The sequence below is a fragment of the Molothrus ater genome, chromosome Z (assembly GCF_012460135.2).
Source record: "Molothrus ater isolate BHLD 08-10-18 breed brown headed cowbird chromosome Z, BPBGC_Mater_1.1, whole genome shotgun sequence".
NCBI classification, from domain to species: domain Eukaryota; kingdom Metazoa; phylum Chordata; class Aves; order Passeriformes; family Icteridae; genus Molothrus; species Molothrus ater.
The window spans coordinates 9,931,723-9,956,049 of record NC_050511.2 but is presented as its reverse complement, the minus strand read 5'-3'; the positions used below and the strand labels follow the sequence as shown (position 1 = coordinate 9,956,049).

General features: G+C 44.3%; 3 protein-coding genes across 3 annotated transcripts in view; 2 read left to right on the top strand and 1 right to left on the bottom strand.

Moving 5' to 3' along the window:
* CCBE1 (collagen and calcium binding EGF domains 1) overlaps positions 1–6,745 on the top strand; it is a 95,560-nt gene extending 88,815 nt beyond the window's left edge. Inside the window, exons 8-11 of the mRNA XM_036403249.2 lie at positions 430–569; positions 661–696; positions 1,238–1,273; positions 2,747–6,745. Coding sequence (XP_036259142.1) covers positions 430–569; positions 661–696; positions 1,238–1,273; positions 2,747–2,980 — 446 coding nt within the window. The 3' untranslated portion in view covers positions 2,981–6,745. The remainder of the gene's footprint in view (positions 1–429; positions 570–660; positions 697–1,237; positions 1,274–2,746) is intronic.
* A 1,602-nt stretch (positions 6,746–8,347) lies between these two features.
* MRPL17 (mitochondrial ribosomal protein L17) lies at positions 8,348–9,303 on the top strand. Its single transcript, XM_036403987.2, has 3 exons — positions 8,348–8,560; positions 8,707–8,775; positions 8,846–9,303. The coding sequence occupies exons 1-3, from the start codon at positions 8,387–8,389 to the stop codon at positions 9,098–9,100; spliced, it is 498 nt and encodes a 165-aa protein (XP_036259880.1). The 5' UTR covers positions 8,348–8,386; the 3' UTR covers positions 9,101–9,303.
* A 960-nt stretch (positions 9,304–10,263) lies between these two features.
* ARHGEF39 (Rho guanine nucleotide exchange factor 39) lies at positions 10,264–22,300 on the bottom strand. The gene is made up of 9 exons (XM_036403986.1): positions 22,154–22,300; positions 21,141–21,235; positions 20,619–20,739; positions 19,472–19,590; positions 17,686–17,756; positions 15,780–15,908; positions 12,002–12,231; positions 11,039–11,127; positions 10,264–10,863 (listed from the first exon to the last, which is right to left on the bottom strand). Exons 1-9 carry the CDS (start codon positions 22,298–22,300, stop codon positions 10,848–10,850), a joined length of 1,017 nt encoding a protein of 338 aa, XP_036259879.1. The 3' UTR covers positions 10,264–10,847.
* Between the last annotated feature and the right edge of the window lie 2,027 nt (positions 22,301–24,327).

The window sequence follows — 24,327 nt, the reverse complement described above, 5'->3', positions numbered from 1 at the left end:
GAGCTTGTTTGTGTCAGTCATGTAGATGCCCATGACTCAAAATTCCCATGAGTTTTCTGAGGCTTTTTTTTTTATCAGATGCTCCTAAATGTGATTTGTTTGTTCTTCTTTGTGTGAAAATGAGGAATTTGTGTTTTTCTTTTCATTCCCAGTCTATGTCCCTAATTACCTGGCAGACTCAAATTCTTGTTATACACAAGATTTAATTGTTTGGTGGTCACCTCTTGTAGCTACTGTGACAAGGGTTAATGTTGTCTCAGATGACTGCTGATGTGCAGATGCAGATAAATTGGTTGTGTTGTTGTGGCTTTGGGTGTGTTTAAGTAACCAGCCCACTGGGTCTTTAAAAAAAAGTCGTTCCCAACTTCTTGCACTGATGAAGTGTCGTGTAGGCTTTCCCTGGCAGGTAACTTTTGCTTTTGATTTCAGGGGCTCCAGGACCTAAAGGGAGTCAAGGAGCTCCTGGATTACCTGGACCTCCTGGCCAGCCAGGCCCTCGTGGATCAATGGGACCAATGGGCCCATCTCCAGACATATCACACATTAAGCAGGGCAGACGGGGCCCTGTGGTCAGTATTCCTGTCTCCTGCAGTGCACTGCACAAGTGCCCTTAGCTCCACAGCTTCTCACACCCTTGTGACACTTTCTTTTCTCTTGCAGGGCCCACCTGGCGCCCCAGGGAGAGATGGTAGCAAGGTGAGGAGAGGTACTAATTTCCTATAAGATGGGCACGTGCACATGTGAAGTGCAGGCTTGCCAGAGAGACTCAACACGCTTGTAGTCACACCCTTTTGCTACCTCATTTCCTTTTTTAAGATGAAAGCATCCTGTTTTCCGACTCCTTCATGTCATCTTTCTGCTATTTTGTGTTTGCCATTCCTAAAGTCTTGCAAATAGTCCTGCCAGGCTCTATGCCACACTGAATTATTTTGTTTCTCTGCAGCTCTTTTGGCTTTTCCATGAAGAAATGTTGGCTTTAGCCCTTTTCATTCATTGTGAATTCTTCCTGTTCATTGATTCACTTGTTACTGTCCAGTAGAAATATCAGAAATTCTCCACTCTGTTCCCACTAGAATCAGCAGCAATTTCCTTGCATTCCTCCTTCACTTCCTTTTCATTTTCCAAATAAGCATCAGCTGATGATTCTTGATCTGGGTAGAGTAAATGAGGCTACAGAAGCAAACTTTTTTAACTTGCTTTAGTCACAGCAAACTAACTGAGGTGGTATTGATTACAGGGGGAGCGAGGAGCACCAGGACCAAAGGGGATACCTGTAAGTATTCCACACAGGTGGAATTTCCACAACAGAGTGATGTTGACGACTAACCACAGGTCAGCCAAAAGTTAAAGAAAAAAAACTCCTGTGCCAAGATAACAGATAATTTACATACACAGAAAATGTTGTTGGAAAGAAAGTAATTGCCTGTTTACATCCAAATGTTTTTGCCTACAAATCTCTTCCTTTGCTGAGTGTGTGACCAAAGGCAGTAGGTGACACCCTTAGAAGGCAGAACCATGCAGGGTGCTACTTAGTACAGTTCAACCTCTGCTCCCAATGGGAATTTGATCCCTGGAACCTTTTAAAATCCTGCCCCTTACCTCTCTCAGATTTGGGAAACTAGAGGTTTTGAGTTCCAGAAGAAGGAATGAATAGTGGGGATCTGTTTTCAGGTGAACTTGTTCAAAAAATCTCTGGGGTCCCCAGCACAGGAAGGACATGGACCTGTTTGAGCAAGTCCAGAGGAGGCCACCAAGTTGATCAGAGGGCTGGAGCACCTCTCCTATGAGGAAAGGCTGAGAGAGTTGGGATTTTTCAGCCTGGAAAAGACAAGGCTTCAGGGTGACCTAATGGCATACCTGAGGGGAATCCACAAGGAAAATGTAGAGGGACTATTCACAAGGGCATGTAGTGACAGGACAAAGGAATGGCTTCAAACTGAAAGAAGGCAGGTTTAAATTAGATATTAGGATATTTTCTGTGAGGGTGGTGAGACACTGGCACAGGTTGCCAAGAGAGGCTGTGGGTGCCCCATCCCTTCAAGTGCTTAAGGCCAAGCAGGATGGGGCTCTGAGCAATCTGGTCTATTGAAAAGTGTCCCTGCCCATGGCAGAAGTGCTGGGACAACATGGTCTTTAAGGTCCCTTCAACTCAAATCACTCTGTGATTCTATTCATTTATGGTATTTTCTCATTGGTGGAGTTGATTTTTCAGGGTGTGACCAGTAGAGTGTACTCAGTATTTAGTTTATTTTACTGTGTGAAGTCAGCTAAAATGAAATAATGATTTTCTAAAATCAGATACTCTCTGCATTGTAATTACCAATATATTTAGAAAGTGATGGACAGCAGCAAGGTTACCATATTGAAAAGACACTTGACAAATAATAGCAGTCTTAAAAGAATTTGTTGATTAATCATTCTAAGAATGTAATTTATGTCAGTTTAATAAGCAAGAAGACAAGAAACCAAGATTAATCTCCTCTATTCCCATGAGGTCTGAAGGTATTCTTATGAAGCAAAGGAATTGTTAAGTGACAAAAGGACTGAGCATTTTGTAAATGTAAGCTCTGTCTGCAAAAACATCTGATTCTTTCAAAAATTGTTTCCTGATTAAAGGTGGTTAAAAAACAGACTTTTGGCAATTGATACAAAGCAGAATTTTACTGAACAACCCCTGCAGGAGTAATTCTATCAGCCAGTTTGAAAACTGTGGATTGTGATTAATGGCAGTGCCTTGTGACTGCAGGGGCCACCGGGTTCATTTGATTTCCTATTGCTGATGATGGCAGACATCAGAAACGACATCGCTGAGCTGCAAGAGAGAGTGTTTGGACACAGGACTCACTCATCAACAGAAGAGTTTCCATTACCTCAGGAATTCACAAACTATCACGACACAGTAGACTTTGGATCCGGAGAAGACTACAAACCACGGGCAACATCCAGAAACACCAGGATACAGAAGGCAGACCACCCTTAGCTATTCCTACTGAACAACAAAGCCTCTTTAGAATTCTTCAAGATAAAAAAAATGCACTGACAATGTAATATATATATATATATATATCTATGTGTGTGTGTATATATATATATATATCTTATTTCCCATTTTTCTTTCTGCTTTTCCTGAACCATGCTGCCTGTACTGTAGCTTTCCTGGTTCATGGTAGCCTCCTTGCAGAAATTCCATACTGCCAAGCCTGCACTGTGCATTGTACCTAGACTATCAAAAAAACCTTCTTAGCATATAGTATGATTAAGGCATGCTCTAGCTAATAACACAGACCACAGCATTCCATCTGCCTACTTTGCATTCTATGTCCAAATGACCCAGTACACAAATTTTGCCAGGGACAAAGGGTTAGCTGAACATCATCCTTGAATTATGTTGATAGTGAACACTTTGGTCCACAGTTACTTTATGAATGCAAATAAATTATACCACAAAACTCAAGTCTCCAGCTACTGTCCCCAGGCTCAGGAGAGTGTGAGAAGTGGACCCCTGTTTCACAGCAGAGGCCATCTCTAAGTGAGACGTGCCTTCTACTATGCCTCATCAAGGCAGAAAAAGGCAAAAAAAAAGTTGAAGGGTTAACCAAGGGTGCTGCTGCTTGATCAGTAAATTATTCGGCTTTGTGTTGCTAGAGTATTGTTCAAAGACAGTCAAAAGATGTGTGTGTCCTAAACTACTTTAGGACACACTCAAACAATACTTTTTCTTTACCGTTGCCCCACTGCTCAGTGTGAAGGCCAGTTAGCTTTCTCAACAGATTTGTGTTGGATACATTACACAAAGATAATCAAGATAAAGGGGATGTTTAAAGCAGGAAACCAAATCAAAAGTGAATCAGTCAGGCTTATTGGCAAGAACAAAATATATCCCAGCCCTGCAGAAAGAGTCAGGTTCTGACCTCCTGCAGGTGCATGTCTTCCTTGGTAGCTGATTCTGAAGTCTGAGTGAAATCAAGACCAGAGAAAGGCCTCATGTTTGCAAAGAGCTTCCACCTGTTTTGTTCCTCTGCTGCATGAGACCAACCTAAATGGCTTTCACCAGACTGCAACAACAGAGTGGCAGTGTGTTTGGCTGGGTGTATGAGGAGTGTGAGTATGTGCAGGAGTGCACATGACAAAACATTTCAACTGGTACGAGGATGGCTAAGGTGAGGTACTGCACATGGGATCCTATACTTGTGAATGGGGATAAAAGGGAGTGCCCTTTATTTACACTGGAAAATTGGATGCACAAGTTATACCATACCTCATGGATGATGTATGTTGCCATTTCTTTTGGATTACTACAGCTGCTGAGGACGTTGCCATGCTTAGAATATAAAGAAGTATATTAAGCACAAAATTTCAATGTTGTGTCTGTGTAGCTGCTACTTCTACAGTATGTTTAGTGTTTGGTAGTGTCCATGTCACAAATGCAAAGAGAAAGTTGTTACTTTGCCATGTATTTCAGGGCTTGCATGTTCTAGTAGAATAAATGCAGGTAAAAATAGAAGAAGGGCCTTTTCAGAAAATACATAAAGGTTTGGATTCCATTCCATATTCTCTGGGCTGAAAGACAGTTGGTGTAATCCTGACAGCATCAGTACAGGTCATGCTGCATAAACAGCTGGTTGTCTAGACTTTTCCATAACTTCTGTGTACTGTCTTAAGAGGATGTGTTCATTCCTGTAGCCATTTCCCAATGTCTCACTGCCACTAAGCCACAAGCCAGGGCATTAGCTTTTAAGAACATGAGTGTTCTGTATTTCTTTTCACGTTATATCTGTATCAATATTTACAAAGCAATGCCTAAGTCATGGGGATAGCTGAAAAAAATTCTAGAAATCTAACCCTGTGGTCCTTGGGCTTCTCCTCTGCCTGGGAGGAGCTCTGCCAGCAGCTGCAGATCCAAGCAGTCTTGTGAATCACATAATAAGGGAGACTTGGGGAAGGTACCTGTGTCCAAAAGAGGGATGGTCTTATATGCAGCAGGCTGGAAAAAACCTCAAAGATAGCATGAACTGAGGCAATTGTGTCTTATTTTCTTGATTTGAAGCAGGCAACTGAGTATAGATTATGTTATTGATGAATATGCCATTTTAATTAAGTTTGTTAAATGTCAAATGTTGTATTTTTAAATCTAGCAAATTATGGAATCCTTGCATATGTTTACCACTGCACCCTGCTGGATCAGGCTGGCTCCCACTAGAGAATTAGTAGCTGCAGGTTTTTGACCTTCTACACTGAATAAATCTAACTTCTGTTAGATGAGTCACTTCCTATATACAAACTAAATACTAATTCTTGCTGCCCACAAAGTGATGTATTCTAAAAAAGGCACTTATTTTAGTTCTAAGTTCTGCTTTTCTGAATAGAGGCACATACCCAATGAGAAGTTCCCACAGTTTGACCATCAAATTTCAGGGAGACGTGACAAGTGCCCTGCTGTGTAAAAGTGCCCGGGGAAGAGCTATTCTGAGACTGGACCAGAAAAGCAGATAAAATACATATTTTGCTGTAAGTACAGCAAGTTTTCCTACAGATTCATTAATATAAAAATAGCACATGCTTACATGCCTTTCTGAATGGAAACCTCAATGACTTCCCTTTCTGGAGCTGGCATGATTGGCTTTCACAGTATTAAAAAAAAGAAAGTGACAGAATGTGTTCCTTGGGCTTGCCCTTGGCATTGCCCTCCTCTGCACAGATTTCCTGCCTCAAAACTGTTTGAGTCTCAGCAGCAAGGAGGGAACATTATGGCAAAGACCACCCGGCATGACACAGGAATTCCTACAGCAGGGAGAGTCCCTCTGAGCACAGCTGGCTGGGAAGGCTCAGCCTTCAGGCCACATCCAGCTGAGATCTTTGCATGGAACTTTCTCGGTTCTGCTTACCTGTGTGGTAACTCATAAAACATTGTATCAGCAACATTTCATTCAGATTTTGGGGTAAACACAAAAAGGTTCAGAAAACTGTCATTTTCTTCAGCCCACCAAATGTTTCATAAAGCCAGAGCAGAGGAATCATTTTCAATCTTAAGTTTCCTTAGTGGTAGCCAGAGAAGTCATTACCTTGCAAATTATTTATTACTCTGCGGCTCCAAAAATAACAAACTTTCCCAAGAATCCAAAACAAGAAAGTAGAAACTTCTACACTCATGGCTAGTCTCATTACCAGGCTTATGCACATGACAACTTTGTTTCATATAAATGGTATGTATAATTTTATTAGAAATAAATATTATTTTGATGTTAAGACATCAAATTATAAGCAGAAGGATAATAAAGAATTTGTTATTTTATTAATATTAGAAATATATTTAATGGGAACATTTGCAAGAGTGTGTAGTGATAAGAAAATTCTGATTGTTAATGGGTTTAACATTTTGTTGCAAGGCTGTAGTTCTGACACACAAGAATTCCTATATAGTCAGACTAAATAAGAAAAGGAGAGGAAAATTGATTGTAAATGGAATTAGGGTGGTGCCTGGAGTTACTGTTAGCATCACAGCTTGCATAGCCTTCTGCCTAGAAGTATTTCAGAGTTAATGTACCAAGTCCCAGAGCAGCAACAAAAGGAGGGGGTGAGGTCCAATTCTCTCTTAATTTCACACTTTAAAAAATCCATACGTTTGTTCCTTTTACACATTCCAATAACTATACTGTTCACTTTATTTATATATAAAATACTAAAATGTGTATAAGATGACTGTGATTTTATGATGTATTCAAAATAACAAAGATATTTTTTCTTACACTGTTGGTAGCTGCTTTTTATTACACTTTGCCCTTTCTCTGCAACTGGAAGAAACAGATGGCAGGAAATCTCCTTACTCTGCCTTCTAGCACTTTTCTTGGAGCTGAACAATACTGTCATAGTTCTTCGACTCTGGGACATGAGCTCTTGCAAGCTGGGGTGGGTTTCAGACTTCGTGGGAATAAAGCACACAGCCACCCCTGCCCTGTGGATGGTTGGTGGCTCCTTTGCCTCATCAGGGCTACACGAGGCTGGATCCAGCACCGCAGGCTGCCGGGTGTGCGCAGCTCCTGCACAGCCCGGGGATGCGGCACGGGGCTCCGGAGCTCCCCGGCATCCCGCCACCGCTAATGGGGAAATACCCGATACGCGGGTAAATGTGTAAACAATACGAAAAGTATCTATAAATCATAGTGAAACATGGCGGGGGAGGGAAGGAAAAAAAAAAAAAAAAGGAAAAAGTTGGAACAGTCACAGTAACAACCGTCTTCAGTTTTAGAAAGTAGATAGTGGAAGCGAAGTGTTAAAGACAAAAATCTATGGTTAGCAGATCTAGGAATGAAAAGGTAGACAAAGGAGTTCCCGGATCCTGCTAGTAGATCCTGAGGATCCTGCTAGTAGTACTGTTCCCGTGACAGTATGAGGATAACAGAACAGAACTGTCAATAATTCGTGGAAAGCAGGATCTCAGTTACTTGATGTGTGCATTTGGGGAAAGCCAGATGGTAGTCGTATGACACGATGCAGTCCTTTTAGTCCTTTTCCTTTTAACCAATTACACAGCAGTGTATTTTAGTCAGACATTTTAAAATCTTCTTGTTTAATTGGCTTACATCCGATAGTTTTAAAAAGAACTAGCAGAGGACCGCCGGGACCCTGGATCGCCGCGGCGCGGCTCCTTCGCGCCCGCGAGCATCCCCCGCTCGGCCGGCTCTGCCCCGGCTCCCTGTCCCGGTGCGAGGTCCCGGTACGCGGCTGCGGGCTGAACTCCGTGAGGAGCAGCAGTGCCAGCAGGGCGAGGGAGGTGATCGTGTCCCAGCACGGAGCGCTGCGTCCAGTTCTGGGCTCCTGAGCGCCAGAAGACGGGGAGCTCCTAGAGCGGGTCCAGCGGAGGGTGGCAAATGGAATTAAAGGGCTGGAGTGTCTCTCATGAGAAAAGGCTGCAGGAGTTGGTCGTGTTCATCCTCCACAGGAGACTGAGAGGGGACCTTATCCATGTCTGTCAGTGTCTGCAGGGGGGGTCAGGGGATGGACCAGGCACTGCTCGGTGGTGCGGAGCGATGGGACACGGGACAAGGAGCCGAAACCGGTGCACAGGAAGTCCCACTTCAGCAGGAGGAAGAACTTCTTTACTCGTTCGGGTGACCGAGCACTGGAACAGATTTCCCGGAGAGGCAGCGGAGTCTCCCTTATCCGAGACACTCAAGAACTGCATGAACGCGTTCTTGTGCCGTGTGCTCCAGGATGACCCTGTTCGAGCAGGCAGGCTGGATCAGCTGTCCGCCGTGGAGCCTCTCCAGCCTGACCCGTTCCGGGACGGCGGGATTGCGGCTGTGACTACAGCTCCCAGCGGGCTGCGCGGCGCCCGGGCGCTGCCGGGAGGCGGCGGCGGAGGCCGGGCGCTCGGTCGGTCGGCGGGATGCGGCTGTCGGTGGCGGCCGCCATCTCGCATGGCCGCGTCTACCGGCGGTTCGGGCTCAGCCCGCGGTCGCGCCTGGACCTGCTGCGGAACTTGGTGACAGCGCTGGTGCGCTATGAGCGCATCGAGACGCCCTGGGCGCGGGCCGACGAGATGCGCGGCTACGCCGAGCGGGTGAGCGGCGGCACCGCGCCGGGCCGGGCCGGGGGGTGGCGGGCGGCCGAGGCACCCTGACCCACCGCCTCTCTCCTGACCCACCGCCTCCTTCCTCACCCGCCGCCTCTCTCTCTCCTGACCCGCCGCCTCCTTCCCCCCCGCAGCTCATCGACTACGCCAAGCGGGGGGACAAGGACGAGCGCGCCATGCGCATGGCGGATTTCTGGCTGACCGTAAGTACCCCCCAGCCCCGCATCGGTCCCGGCCCGCCGCGGAGCCGGGGCTGAGCGTGCCGCCCCGCAGGAGAAGGACCTCATCCACAAGCTGTTCAAGGTGCTGGCGCCCCGCTTCCAGCCGCACGCTGGCAGCTACACGCGGCTGCTGCAGATCCCCAACCGGGACGGGCTGGACCGCGCTAAGATGGCGGTGATCGAGCTGAAGGGGAACCCGCTGCCGCCGCTCGTCCGCCCGCGCCGCGACTCCGACAGGACCCTGCTGAACCAGCTGCTCAAGGGGTACCGGCAGGACGCGCAGCGGGCCCGCGGCACCCCCGTCTAGGGCCCCCCCGTGGCCCAGGGAAGGGATGGTGTGTGAGGCAGGCAGGAGGGATGGAGAGTGATGGAAGTTGCCATGGAGAGGGCTGCTGAGTTTCACCACTTCCTCCCAGTAGTTTGAAGATGACACTCAGCAGGAGAAGGAAATAAAGCTAGGAGCTGTGATGATCGGTATTTTCTATGTAAATAAACTTTGTTCAGAAAGTCGGTTTGCTTGTATTTGAGTTGTGTTCGGAGAATCATTTAGGGCAGAAAAGACCTGAAGTTATCAAATCCAGCCTATGACCAAACACCACCGTGTCAGCCAGACTAAGGCACTAAGTGCTGTATCCAGTCTTAATTTTAACGTCTCCAGGTGTGATTGGAACTGTGTCTCCATCACATCCTGGGCAGCTCCTTCGTGTCTATTCACCCCTTTTGTGAAGAAATTCTTTGTAATGTCCTACATAAACCTCCCCTGACTCAGCATAATTCCTGTGCTTGTAAGTTAATAGCTTATTCCAGAAAAATGGATTTGCTAACAGTGTGTTCTAGGAGCCAGTGTTCAGCATTTCAGGGTGGGAAGTTTGGTGAGAAATAAGATACTTCTGCTGTTTAAGAAGCACTGAATGTAAATAGGATGGTAACACTGAGCTGAGTACTATAAAGAGAAACCAAAAGAAACTTGTCCTATAAGGTGGTAACATAGTCATGAGTCATAGTAATCCAGCAAGAGCTTGACAGACACCCCAGCCAGCTTCAGAGGCAGGATTGTAAGACATCTCTATTACTCTATTGGAATAAAAAGGGTCAGTAGCAGAACTTCTTAAGAGTGATACAACTACTGAGCAATAAGAATGTTAATTTGTTAGCTTTGTCTTTAATTTCAGGCCCAGCTAGTTCTTGAAAGTCCTAGCTGTAACTTTGAAGTGAAAAAAACCCCAAAACAAAACCCAAATGTAAAATCACAGGATAGAATACCCAGTTGGAAAGGACTTCAAGAACACCTGGCCCAACCTTTCTTGGCAAAACACAGTGGAACCAGTGTGGCTTCCTAAACTTTGTTGCATTTCTTCCTCCCAAGTTTCACAAATTTAAGAGATTTAAACAAGTGGCCCTGTGTAGCAAGCTAATTGTATGGAAAGACAAAGAACCCCCATAATACATTCTCCCTTTGAGACACTTAACTCACACAGTACCAATTCTGTTTTAATAAACGCCAGTGAGAAATTAAGGATGGGTGGTACTGGTTAAGGAAGAAGAAAAAACAGTCAGACTGCTACAAGGTCAGTCAGACAGACTTCAATCTTTTTGTTTCTAATAACCTTGAAATTGTTCTCTTTGCAATTGACTGTATTCAAATAGATGTTTTCTGAACCAAACTGCTACACAACTTCCACATTATTAAAAGTCTATGCTGAGGCTTTAACAAAGTACAAAAATTCCTTTAAAAAAATGAGGGAAAACAAGTCACACTCCCATCTGCTTGACCTTAAGTTATCTTGAGTTTACTAAAGTGCAAAAAAGCTAGAAGCTTCTAAGGTAAATTGGGGGAAATCCTTGATAAGTGGGATTTTTTTGTGCACAAATGCTTTTTTTGCAGTATCTGTATGAGCATTAGGGCAGCTAACAAAGCATTCATCATCTCACAAACACAGTGCGTAGTCCTTCTCAATCCAGTGCTACTATATGTCCCTGAACATTTTTTAAGATTGTGGAAGCTTCTGCCATGAGGGTGGTTGTCCTGCCAGTCTGTCTTGTACTCAGCTGGGTCAGGCTTTCAGCTGCCTGCAGAGGAAAACAAAGGGGAAATTCACAGTTAATGTGGGAAATCTGTCCTCATTATTCCCTTGTGTCCTGGCTGCCAGGATCAGGCTGCTTCCATCGCCCTTATAACCACACACAGGTCCAGAGGTCACTTCTATGTCCTGTCCTCGTCCACCTCTGGAGCCTAGATGCCTACCTGACTGCAGCTGTGAGACTCCGGTACCAGTCATTGATCTCTTGTTGGTTGCTGGACATCAACAGCAGTGTCTTGTGTGGAAAGGAAAGCTGAAAAACAAGCAGAATTTTGGCATTCCTTGCCAAGGCAGCAGCTGCAGTAAAATCATCACCACTGAATTCAGTCCCTGCATGCTAATTTTTACCCTCTTTCTTCCCACACAGAAAAATTTAGTCTTAATATTGAGTGAAGCCAGAGACTGTACAGTACAGAACAAGTGCCAGTCTTGTCCATTGTTTCCAGTGAAAGTTGACAGCTCATTCTGACCTGTTTGGAGGTGAGCAATTATTCTCAGCAGCTCATCCAGTTTTCTACCATATTCCATGTCCCTGGGGGTCCTTCCACTGCCATCATCTACAGCTCACAGCTTGCTCAAAGAGTTCTTTGTCATAATTCACAAGAAAAGAGCTAACACAGCCCTAGGTGCAACCTTGGAAGAGCTGACTTTGAAACCCCTGCAGAGGGGGGTTGCAGAGAGAAGACTGGTCCCTGTCAAGGAATCTGCAGCCCTCAGGGAGTTGGATGCACAACATCTGTTTCAATAACATCCACATCTTTTTCATTGACTGTTTTTCCATGTGTTCAGTCTGTAATCTGTAATTTATTGTCACGTGAGTGTGTGGCTGTCCCCCAGACCTGTGGCTCTGATGAGGGCATGTCAGAGTCCTGGTGGAGCCTCCTCACCTGAGCTAAGATAAGCAACCAGCAGCCTGTAACCCCAGAGTGTGCAGGAGGCTCCACTCCACGAAAGGAGAAGTACCTGCATCACTCAAGAAGGAAAGGGTTGTCCTAACTCAGACTTGCTCACTGCATTTTTGTCACCACTGTCATCATCTCGGTCCCTCTGCTGCTGAGACAGCTGGAGACCTGCTTACAGGGCTGACTCCACTGGCACTTCTGCCTGGCACAGGTGGGAAGACTTACACTGAGGAGCCCTCCTTGGCTCCACGTGTGGCCGAACACTTTATCCACTGAGCACTGGTGGAGCGGGTAGACAGCCTGGCAGGACAGTTTGCTGGAGTTCAGCAGGTGCAGCGGGTGGCAGGGCTTCGCTGCAATGAGGATATCAGAGAACAGGAAGAACATCCTGCGCTTCAGTTCTTCTCCCTTTGCAGGCACCACCAAAAGCCAGCCTTCCCGGATATACCAGCGCCCTGGGCATGGAAACAGAGGCAGCTGTGAGAGCTGAGGGACAGCAGGCAGGAGTAAAAAGTAAGGGATGTAATGAGACAAACGGGAATATGGGGTGAGCCCCCCTTGTAGGCTGCCGTGTTCTACATCAATTCCAGCCACTAGAAGGCACTGGATGTCAGCTGGGTCCGGCCCACCAGCGCCGATAGCACCCGTGCAGAAGCAGAAACCAGCCCAAAACGTTTAGTATATGAAGAGCAGCTGAAGTTGTTATAAATCTACTATTTTAACTAAGAGTATATTATCATATGCAAGTCTGTTTAAAGTGATCAGAACAAAAACACAGTTTGAGAACGGTATGCATACCTTTAAATTAACATAAGCCTTCAGAAAACACAACATGAACTATCTCAAACTGTGTTGCCCACTTGTTTGTCATTAGTGATATAACAGAAAGTAGCTTCAGGTTTGAAAACTTATATTTTCCTTGGTTTGTGTGTGGTAATAAAATAAATAAGCTCAAAAAACCTCCCCAAAACAAAACAAAACAAAACCATATTTCACAGATCTTCTAACTATATACAGACCTACAGTAGCAAGAAAATACCAATTGCAGATTACTGTTCTAAAGAGAAGGCATGAAAGGAGATAGAAAATGAGGAAGATCTGAATAGGCAACCTATTGACCTCTCTTGCAAAACAGAGCCCAGTGTCATCCACCTATGAAATTAATTGTGATAAAACAAGAGCAAATGAAAGCAGGAGGGAAATAATCAAAACAATTTGATAAACCTAGCTGTAAGCAGCAATTTAAAAATAATAATAATGAAATAAATAAAATAAAGTAGGACTTCTTACTAAGATTATTGTGGAAGATAGCCATCAACTCATGGGAATTATGAGGACACCTGCCAGGAAGATTATTCATAAAACTGTAAATCCATAACAAGGTATTGCCACCTGATCTTGTTTAGGAAATATCTGCCAGGGAATTTCAGCCACTCTTTCATGCCTTAGCTTCTGCATGAGCTATAAATACCTTTTAGAATAAAAATACAGTGGATTTCATTGTGGATTGTGTCTTATTAGAATGCTACAGTCACAAAACAAGCGAGTGAATTCCTGCTTAGTTTATTCCACTGGAACCACTCCTCTTACCTTAATAAGAAACTGAGGAAGAGAAGGATGAGGAATCAATCCAGGTTTAAAAAAACTAATGGGAGGAAGGTGTCAGAAGCATGGGGCTGGGATGGGAGCTGTTTCCCTCAGGCTATGCTGTGATCAGACTCACAGGCATACAATCTGCCCAGACTGTACTGGAAGTCTTGGAATATAGATCCATGTCCAGGATTCCCAGGTGTACAAGTTCTAGGAAGTTGTTGTGAAAGAAGGGCAAGAAAATATCCCAAGGGAAGCTCTGGATAACAGAACAATGTGCTCAGTTAAGGAGGCAGTTCTGGCTGATACAGTATTTGTCCTGAATGTGGAAGGCAGCAAGAAAAGCAGGGTCTCCTTAGTGGTAGCAGGATATCTCAGAGACACTGGAAAATGAGAGATACCCATCTCCAACAGTCCCCCTTTGTTCTGAACCCACAGCATTTTGTTTTCTCTATGTTCCTTCCTGCCTGGCAACAGGACAATCTTAACTGTCTTGCAAAAGCTATTTTTTTCTGGAAAGCTGGCCCAAAACTAGCAAGCCCCAGCTGCCTCTTACATTTGTGCTTCTCATATCCAATGAGAGCTAACTATGTAACTCCAACCAATGGAAAACATGACTACAAGAATTCTCTGTCCTAGATAATGGAAATGCCTTTACTGACCCTCAACACTCATCCTACTACATCTCAGAATTTTCAGAGACCAAAATAATCGGTGGACCAAACACTGAAACAATGGCCATCTCTGGTCTAGTTATACTGTTTCGGGGAGTTTCTTTGTTTGTTTTCATGGTGTAATCTTATTAGTTCTAACATTAATCAGGATAACTGATTTACCTTTTTACTTACACACTACCCAAATGTGCCCAGGTACCCCCACACATGCATCTGTTCAGTATAAGCAGAGCATTCCTGTGTTAGCTCCCTTTCACCTGGCAGCACCAAAACATTCTAAGGACAGGAAAGAGAATTGTAAATTAATTTGCCCATTGCCTGAGAATCTTTGAGAATAACCTCTGATAAGTAACCTTTGTTCTACCTATGCTGGTTTGGTTGGGATAGAGTTATCTTTTCCCATAGTGGCTGGTTTGGATTTGCACTGAAACAACCATTAACACCACAGGGATCTTTTGTTTATTTCTGTGTAGGCACTACTCAGTGTCAAGGTCTTTTCTGCTGCTCAAGCCGCAAGTGAGGAGGTTGGGTGTGCACATGAATGTGGGAAGGGTCACAGCTGGGACAGCTGATCCGAAATCCCCAAAGGGACATTCTATATCATATGGCATCATGTTCAGCCTGTTATGCTGTGGAAAGAAGAAGGAAAGGGGGGAGTTTTAATGTGCTAGCTCTTGTCTTTCCAGGTAACTACTATGGTAGGGCCCAGGTCAGAGCCCTTTCCTTAGAATAGCTGAACACCTGCCTGCCCATGGCAGATGGTGGATGAATTCCTTGAATGGTTTTGCATGCATGAACAGCTTATGCTTTACTAGTTAAACTCTCTTTATCTCAGCCCACAAGCTTTGTCTGGGTTTTTCCCCATCCCAGTGGGGAGAGATTTTTTCATCCAAAATCCACACATGTTAATTACAACCACATTCACAAGTACCTGGAGGTTCTTGCATTAAAGACCTTCACACACAGTGACTTTAACACTCCTCTGCAGCTGCAGCATTGTGCCTGGATAACCTCTGAAATAGCTGAGTTGAGTAAAGCTACAGGTGAAACCCCAAATGACCATATCATAATTGTTCAGACTGGGCACAGTTCTCACAATATTTCCTACACAGCTCAGAGGGTGGTCCGGGCATGGATAGCACCCAGTCACAGAAGAGACCTATCCATTGAAATGTTCTTACATGCCAGTGACTGTGGCTTAAACTATCTCAACAATCAACACAAATACAGTGATTTCTGGCTCAGCTTAACCAGGCAGATAAAATTCTTCATATGAAGGGTGAGAGCAGAATGCCAATATTCTTGTTGCTTAATGTGAACAACACCACAGTTCTTGTGCCCTGGACACTCAGGAACCTGTGATTCCTGCAATGGAGTAGGTATAATGCCACTGCTTACACTCAGCCAAAAGAATTTAGTGTCTCTCTTTCATTCCCACCCAGGACTTACACTCCTGATCTTCTTGGGCTCCTAACTTTCTAACCATATGTCATCAGCTTCTCCTATCTGAATGTCAGGCAATTAAGCTGTTGCTTATCCTTACTCAAAAATTCTTAATTAAAAAAAAAAAAAAAAAAAGAGTGCTTGAATTAGTAGTCATACTCCTTTACCACCTATCTTTGGAATTTGGGCAGAAGGGGAAAACTGGTTAATTGTGAGTTGAGTCAGAGATGAAGGAGAACATACGTACAAATATCTCAGCATGGCAGAAGAAAAACAGAGTTGTCAGTAAGACCCACCTGCAGTCAAAACCTGAGTCTTTTGTCCTTTGAGCAATTTCTGAACCCGAAGTAGCTGCAAGGAGTTCTCTCTCTTATCAAAGATGTCTTGGACCCAGTGAGATACCTCACAAACAGATTTCATAGTCTCTGAAATTATAGCAGCATACTTTGAAGTTATCACAAATGAATGCCTATTTCACATCTTTCACATCAATGGGTATTTATACATCTTGCTAAGAAAAGACAGCATTAAATTAAGAAGAAAAGTTTTAAAACAAGTATCAACAACAGCTTTATTCAGAAATTTCTGAAAGATTGGACTAGATCGCCTCCAGAGGCCTCTTTCCAACTAACAATTCTGCAGTTCTTGAAAACAATTGCCAATGAAACATCAGAGAGAGGACTAATTTCCTGGATTTGGAAGCAAAAACAGGAAAATGCCCTACAAGTGGTGTTAACTGCTTGTAAAAACCACAGAATCATTTAGATGGGAAAAGACTACTGAGATAACTGAGTTAACCTAGGACTGAATACCTACTTGTCAAGTAGACATGGCACTGAGTGTCATTTCTTGAACATTTTCAGGGATTGTGACTCTACCACTTCCCTGAGCAGTCCATTCCAGTGTTTAGCAACCCCTTCCATGAAGAAATGCCTCCCAATGTCCGTTCTGAACTTTCCCTAGCACAGCTTGAGGCCATTTCCTCTCCTCCTGTTGCTTGTTACCTGGGAGAAGAGGCCAATCCCCAGCTGGCCACAACCTTCTTTCAGGTACTTGTAGAGAGTGATCAGGTCACCCCTTTTCTCCAGACTAAACACCCACATCTCTCTCAGACATATTTCATGGGACTTGTGCTCCAGACCCTCCTCCAGCTCCACTGCCCTTCTCTGGACTCGCTCGAGCACCTCAGTGTCTCTCCTGCAGTGAAGGGCTCAAAACTGGACACAGCACTTGCAGTGTGGCCTCACCAGTGCCCAGCACAGAGGGGCAGTCACTGCCCTGGTCCTGCTGGCCACACCATTGCTGATACATTCAGGATGTCCTTGGCCCTCTTGGCCACCTGGGCACACCCTGGCTCATGTTCAGCCACTGCTGACCAGCACCCCCAGGGCCTTTCCCACTGGGCAGTTTTCCAGCCACTGTCCCAGCCTGGAGCTGCAGGGGGTTGTTGTGACCCTGGGACAGGACCCAGCACTTGGCCTGGTTGAACCTCAAACAATTGGCCCTGGCCCATGGATCCAGCCCGTGCAGATCCCTCTGCAGAGCCCCCCTGCCCTCCAGCAGATCAGCACTCACACCCAGCTTGGTGCCATCTGCAAACTGGCTGAGGGTGCTCTCAATTCCCTCATCCAGATCATCAATAAAGATATTAAACAGGACTGACCCTGATACTGAGCCCTGGGAGACACCTCTAGTGACTGGATGTAGCATGAAGGTCACGAATTATCCTAGAAAATTGAGGCATGTGACCAAGAGAGTCAGAGAATGGTTTGGGTTGGAAAGAACCTTAAAGATCATCTTGTTTTTACCCATCTGCCATGGGCAGGGACCTTCAAATACATCACATTGATCAGGACCATATCCAGCCTGGCCTTGAACTCTTCCAGGAATGGGGCATCAGCAAATTCCTTGAGCTACCTGTTCCAGTGCCTCACAAGCAGCAGAGTTTAAAAAAAACAGCTGCCATTTCTTCAAACTAAATATTAGGCCATTTTCACAGGCAGTTACTCCATATTTTTATTCCTAACATGTTCTCAGGGACATCTTGATCAAGATGGAGAAGGAAAATAATAATAATCCACTAGAACCCCAGAGAGAGAGCAAGATTTTTTTTCCTTTGGAGCCAGGCAGTAGGTGGGAGTCAAGATATTCTCAGCAAGATCAATGATCAATATTATCATTGATCAAAGTGCCAGCATTTACTTGCAAGTTTCTGGTACTCATCAGTGTCTGGGCTGGTGTTCTCCAGCAGGTCTCTGAAGAAATGCTTGTACCTGAGGTGGAGAGAGCAGGTTTAGTTCACAACGAGATACCAGGAACAGCAGCAGCACCTCCTGTTAGTAACAGTGCAGTGAACAACACTCAGCCAGGAGACAGAGTAAGCCTAACCAGGCAGTTTTGGTCACACTTCATTCATTCATTTTATCATCAAATGTCTCAGCTAAAATAACCCAAGTATTTTGTACATCTGCAAACCTTTGGCTTTTCCTGGGGATCCAACAGAAGCAGACTCACAAATCACTTAAGATCATGAGGCTGTCTCAAAATTCACATGTTTTGTTATTGCCTTCAATAAGAACAAATTTCTTTTTGAACTATCTATTTTAATAGTATATGAATGGTAGTATTCATACTATATTTCCTGCCCACACAAGAAAATAAAGGCATTTCTATAAGAACTAGGACCTGCCTTTTTCTTTTTTCCTTTCCAGTCTTTACTGGAGAGGATAAGATCTCTACAAATGCTTTCTCCCAGTAAAGTCAAACAGAAGGAACTTAACAGATTCACAAACTGGCAGAACTCCTATGACCTAGCATAAAGTCATATGCTAGGGCATATGTTAAAAGAGTTTTAAAGAAATTTGAACATGATAGAACTGATTAATGAAAAAAATGGACTTCCTGTCAAAAAGTTCACATTTTTCCAAACAGCTGGACAGCAACAAATATACTGCTGTTTTGCAAATTTAAAACAATTATCCAAAGAATTACAGTAAAAACCCACCAGTCAGTTTAATGTTTACTTCTGCCGAGCTAATTAAAAACATTACCTACATGAAAGACTGTGGTATGATCTCTCCAAGTTATTTTCAAAGAAAAGAGGTGCTCAATCTCTCACGTTTGCTTTAGTGTAGATAAGATCATGGTTGAAAAACAGCTGCTGGATCTATAGCAGCAGAATCTGGGTTCCCAGAAAAACACCATTATTACCCACACACCCTCCCCAGGAAAGGGCTGCCAATGGGTGCATGCAGCACTCTCCTCAGCCAGTCAGTCTGCCTCTTCAAAGGGGAGATGATCATAGAATATCCTGGGCTGGAAGGCATCCACAAGGATCATCAAGTCCAATTCATGCCTCTGCATTTTTAAGACAACCCTAAAAATCACACATGTCCAATGATGATGTCTAAACATTTCTTGAAGACTGAAAGGGTTGGTGCCTCAAAAGGGAGATACAGCAATCCTTAGTGGATCTGTCCAGGCTCAGACAAATGTGATAGGCATCATATCTGAGGAAAGCATGTGGCCCTGATAACCAGAGAGGAAAGAGAAGCTCTCCTTCATTAATCTCATTTCTCTCCAAAAAGAGCCATCTCCAATAGTCACAATGCTTCAGGTCAGCAGTCTGCATAAAAATGGAGCAAAAGCATTGCTGCAGAGACCACCACTTCTGCAGCATTTCAGTCAGCTTGCTTCCATTCAAAGCCAAACTTCAGTAGCTTACTGAGACAGCAGAAAGCATCCAATTCTACCCAAGAGCTAGAGGAAGGAGCCAGGGCTAAACACAACTGCCTTCCTGCATCATCTCCCATCCATGTACACTGATTCCACTTTACAGGCACATCCTTAGGTCTGTTTCATTGCTGTTTCTATGCTCTGATTTTGAGACACAGTAGGCAACTTTCTCTTTCATAGCAACAAAGATAGTGATACAATCCTTTTTCCCTTCTTATGCTAATCCTTTGAAGACTCACAATTGCTTACTTACTGGTGCAGCCTCTGCAGGGGCAAAGGAAGCAGATCCTCTAGCTGCCTCCCTTGAAACTGAGGTCGAGTCTCCTGGAGTTTCTTAAATCGCCGGAATGACTTATTTTTCCTCACTTGCTCCTGTGTGCAGCAAAAAAAGGGATTTAGCTTTGAAACCACAGAAAGAACTATGTGCCCTAGTCTGTACCAGAAGCTGGAACACTTCAGCTTAGAGTTTAGGACTCCAGGCCCACAAGCATCAACTTTTTTTGTGGCTATGGGCAAGCCATTCCCTTTCTCCTGATCATTCATTTCAGTGGATAATGGAAGTGATATCTCCCCTCCATACATGAAATTAAAGAAAAAGAGAAGGTTGACCCAGTTAGGACTTGTGGCTTTTTGCCATGCCTTTCAACAAAAAGCAAGGCACATCTGCATTCCTGTCACCTTAAGACAAGTATCCAAAAAGGCTTTTCCTCTTGGAAAATGAAAAGCATGAATACATGCATGCAAAGAAGGAAACATCCTAGTACATTCTGCATCTGGGAACAAGCACTGACAAAACTGGGAGTTGAGTGGTTTAAATTCCAGATACAGCTGTCACGACTTTGGAATGAATGAATAAATAAATAAATAAATAAATAAATAAATAAATAAATAAAATATATTCTGGAGAAATTAGAAATTTCTAATTCCCTTCAAAAACAGGTTGTATTTGAAGACATAAGTGGGAGGAAGAAATGGTCTTCAACATAGAAAAAAAAATGTGAAGGAAGAGGAAATCCCACTACTGGGATACAGTTGGTGGTAATGGGAAAGACTAGGAGACCTGACAATTCCTAGAAAGAGATCACTGTATCGTAGTGAAAGCCTGGAAACTCTCTAGACTTGACAGTTAGGAGGGAGTGGGAGTAAATACATAACACTGTTTCAGAAAGCAGTGCTCACCATATGCACATACATACACAAACACCTGAAAAGGCATCAGAAATTTGAAGCTCTAAGTAGAGAAGTTTTCACCATTTTATTGTGGAAGAAAGCCAGAATTTCATCAAGCCAGAAAAAGTAAGAAAACTGTTCTCTCCAGAGACAGAAAACAAATGGAAAGATGTGGCAGTTTCACAGAATGGAAAAAGAGAAACCTTATAAAGACTAAAGTACATATTTACCTTCAAGGTTTTATTTGCATGCTCCAAATTCTCAGCATAGTGGCCATAAAGATCCAGACTCTGGCAAAAATTTTCCAGTCCTGGTTCCAAATTCCCTTTTTCCAGGTGAAGTGACAGAACACTGGGCACAAGGAGAAGAGATAGCTTGTGAGGGATACATTACTGACGGCATTTTCACAGCTCCTTCTGATTCCTGCCATTGCTGACCTGCCTTTACCATTCTCTGCCCCATATCCAGGTTCTACACCAAATTTATGTTTGGAGACCAGAGAGTAAGCCACAGAACACCTTGTGGAACAGGCTTACTGAGCTTAAACCACTGTCAGGTAATTGGGCACCCAATGATGTGTGATACAGATCAGGAGTTTGCTGGGGGCACCTCCAAGTGCCACTAAGGCTAGCAGTGCTAGAAGTGAATGCCTGTTTTACAAGGTATTAGCCTTATTTCAACAAATCTTACTTTCTCATCAATATAGAGTCCTCCCAATATAATTACAGGAATTCCATCCTATGTCCACTTACTGGCTGGCTGAATATAAGGACTCCAGGGGTCCAAATATAGTTTCCAACACAGCTGGCTTCAGCGTCCCTTTGGCCTTTAAAATGGTCACAAAGTACTAAACAGGAAAAAAAAAAAAACATTTCAAACAGGTAGCATTCACAAATCATCATAGAATTACTCAATGGTTTGGATTGGAAAGGATCTTTAAGACCATCTAGCTCCCCCTTGGCAGAGACATGTTCCAAGCCCCATCCAAACTGGCTGCTCACTTCCAGGGATGGGGCATCCACAGCTTCTTTGGGCCATCTGTCCCAGTGCCTCACCACCTTCACAGTAAATAACTTCTCCCTAACATCTAATCTAAACCTACTGTCTTCCAGTTTAAAACCATTCCTCCTTGTCCTATCACTATGTGCCTGTGTAAAAAGTTACTCTCCCTCTTTTTTATAAGCCCTCTTCAAGTACTGGGAGGCTGCAAAGGTTATTAACTGCTGAGGTCACTCAAAGGCTACTTGCAGCACACAGCAGAAGCCAGAAGTTGCAGCCTGAACACTCTCTGGTTTGGAAAGTTACCAAATATTGTGACTGTCTACCTAAGATATGCACCATCAGATGTAAGCCTTACTTGTAGCTCTGACCACAACTGTAAACACATGGAACAGTACCACAGCACTGAAAAGAGTTTATTTCAGTATCCTCCAATGCATCTGTTTTTCACCATCTTGTTCATAAATTTTTTCTGTGTCCCTACAGTTCATACATCTCAGGCATCTTAGGGCAAGCACCCTACTCAATCAAAACTTAAAGGATTTATGCCTGTGTACAGACCAAGGCCAAAAAGCCAAATCCATGAGCTATTGAACATTACAGAGGAGGTAAAAGAAAAACAACAAAAAAACCCTTTCAGCCCCAGCAGATGTCCCAGGCATTAGGGAGGTACCACAATCTTGCTCTTGACCCTTCCCCATGGCAACACGAATAAGTATGTGCTGTCTGGAGGCACCCACGTATCAGAAGGGGCAGAAATACTCACTGTGAGCACCAAATCCAGCTGCTCAAGGTAACGGTGTTCTGTTTCCAGCAGTTCCTTGGCTGTCCTGCTGCGCTTTCTCTCCCAGCGAGCCCGCTGGTCTTCCACAGTGTTCGCTCCAACCACAAATGGCAGGGATGAGGCACTCATGGCACAGTCAGGGTTGACACACAGGGAGGTAAAGGACCCTGGAGAGCCAAGCAAGATGGGCACACAACAAAAGAATAACCTATGTTGCAGGGTAGGATTCTGAGCTAAAAACTCAACACCTTCCTAGGAAATAAGGACAGTCAGTTGCCAGCAACAATTATTAACAATTTCCTTCTGCATTCCCTCGTGTGGGCACAGGGGCCCTGCCTCAAACAGAGGAACACTATTAGGGAGACCAGGCTGTGAAAGCAGTAGCAGTATATGATGATTCATCTGCAAGCAAATCTCAGTGCACAATCCACATGCAAACCACTGCTTCCTGCGCCTTGCCCTCTCCATTCTTTGCTTGAAATTCTTGTTAAACTCTAGCAAGTTTGTGGGTGGAAGAGGTACTGTGGATAGGAGTAGAAAATAACAATAAGATTTGTTTTTAGGGGGCACTGTAACAGGACTTCCCCCGTACCACCGCGGGGAAAGAGAAGAGAGCACTCTTTCTTGTTTTCTTAGGTTACTAAGAAGCCAGTGGTTTGCTTTGTCATTTTCTAACTGTTCTTTGTGCTCCTGGAGGTGAGAGAGGCCTGGCAACTGCTGTGAATCACGCCAGATTCGTTCTGCTCTCCTGCAACAGTATCATGATTTTGTTGCACAGGAAGACATTGTTTATCACACTCAGAGAAAGAGGCATGTTTTAGCAGAACATTAGATATTGTTATCTATTATTACTAGATATTGTTATTGTTAGATACTGTTCTTTTGATGAAAAGGCAGTGCAGGCAGTTGCACACTTGCCCCAGCATCAAGTCTGCAGTTTTGCTGGAATCTGAGTTGCCTCTGAAAAGTTCTGTTTCCCACACGGACAAGATACACTAATACAAAAAGATGTGTCATCACAGAGAAGGAGATTTGTCAAACACCATCTTCCAGAGACATTTCAGACATGTAAACCAATATCTGAAACAAAAGTTTCACATCAAGTGAGTATCAGGACTCATTTAATGAGTTGCCAAAAGTCCAGAAAGCTGAGGGACATGCACAGTGTTTTATAGTTAGCAGCTAGAGCTTGCCCTCATATTCACAGCACAACCACAAACCTAGCCAAGACCACATTTTGGTCAAACAGGGCAGACCTGGTGTGGATGGAGAGGAACAGTGCACACTGCAGTGCAGGGAACACCACCTTAAGCTTAGCCTTAGTCCAGAAGTGTTCAAGGCCAGGCTGGATGGGGCCCTGAACCACCCTGTCTGTGGAAGGTCTCCTTGGGCTTTGCAGGGCTGCTGGAAGGAGATGGTTTTAAGGTCCTTTCCAACCCAAACCATTCCAAGATTATATTCAAATGCAGTTGCAAAGTACTCACCAGTGAATGGACTAAAGCACTGCCATTCATAGAGCACCTCTAGCCCGGGTAGACTGCAGTCAAGGCTTTCCTTTTGCAGACCAATTTCTTTTAACACATAATAATTAAAACAAACAAGTTATACCAGGTTTGACCATCTACTGCTCATGTAAAGAAGTTCTAACACTGCCATTATTGCACAATATATTCTGTCTGAGGTCTGCAGGGTGAGAGCTGTCTGCAGCCTGCAGGTACACTAGCAAATACTTCACCCACAAGCGGCAGAACTACTCCAGCTTGCTTCTCCCCAGCTCACATTCAAAAACCACTGAACACCCTCTATTACTGTTAACTACCTATAGTACACCATTAGCAGCATCCCCTTCACCATTCCTAAATTTTTTGGGTACCCTCAAAAAATGTCCTGTTCTTATTGCACAGCCTCTTTGGTGTCTCAGGAGTGTAAACACACGGTGAGTCAGCTCCAAGGGACACATGGCCGCACATCCCACACTGTGAGGTCAGAGAAAGGGGAAGGGAGAAACTCTGGAGCCCACAGCCGCTCTTCAGCCACCCTGAGGACTAAAGGAGTAAATACTGCAGGAGCTAATACTGGAAGTAAAACACGCATCTAGCCTTCCTTAAATTCGCCTGTGCTGCAGGGTACTAAAAGTGTATTTTGGATCAGTCAAA

Excerpts from the sequence above, each read along its gene's own strand:
- MRPL17 (XM_036403987.2), top strand. The coding sequence starts at position 8,387 with ATGCGGCTGTCGGTGGCGGCCGCCATCTCGCATGGCCGCGTCTACCGG. Across the intron at positions 8,561-8,706 it reads TGCGCGGCTACGCCGAGCGG|CTCATCGACTACGCCAAGCG; the intron begins GTGAGCGGCGGC and ends TCCCCCCCGCAG. Across the intron at positions 8,776-8,845 it reads TGGCGGATTTCTGGCTGACC|GAGAAGGACCTCATCCACAA; the intron begins GTAAGTACCCCC and ends GCCGCCCCGCAG.
- ARHGEF39 (XM_036403986.1), bottom strand. The coding sequence starts at position 22,300 with ATGAGTGCCTCATCCCTGCCATTTGTGGTTGGAGCGAACACTGTGGAA. Across the intron at positions 20,740-21,140 it reads TCCTTATATTCAGCCAGCCA|TGTTCTGTCACTTCACCTGG; the intron begins GTAAGTGGACAT and ends CCTTGTGCCCAG. Across the intron at positions 15,909-17,685 it reads TGAGTACCAGAAACTTGCAA|AGACTATGAAATCTGTTTGT; the intron begins GTAAATGCTGGC and ends CTATAATTTCAG.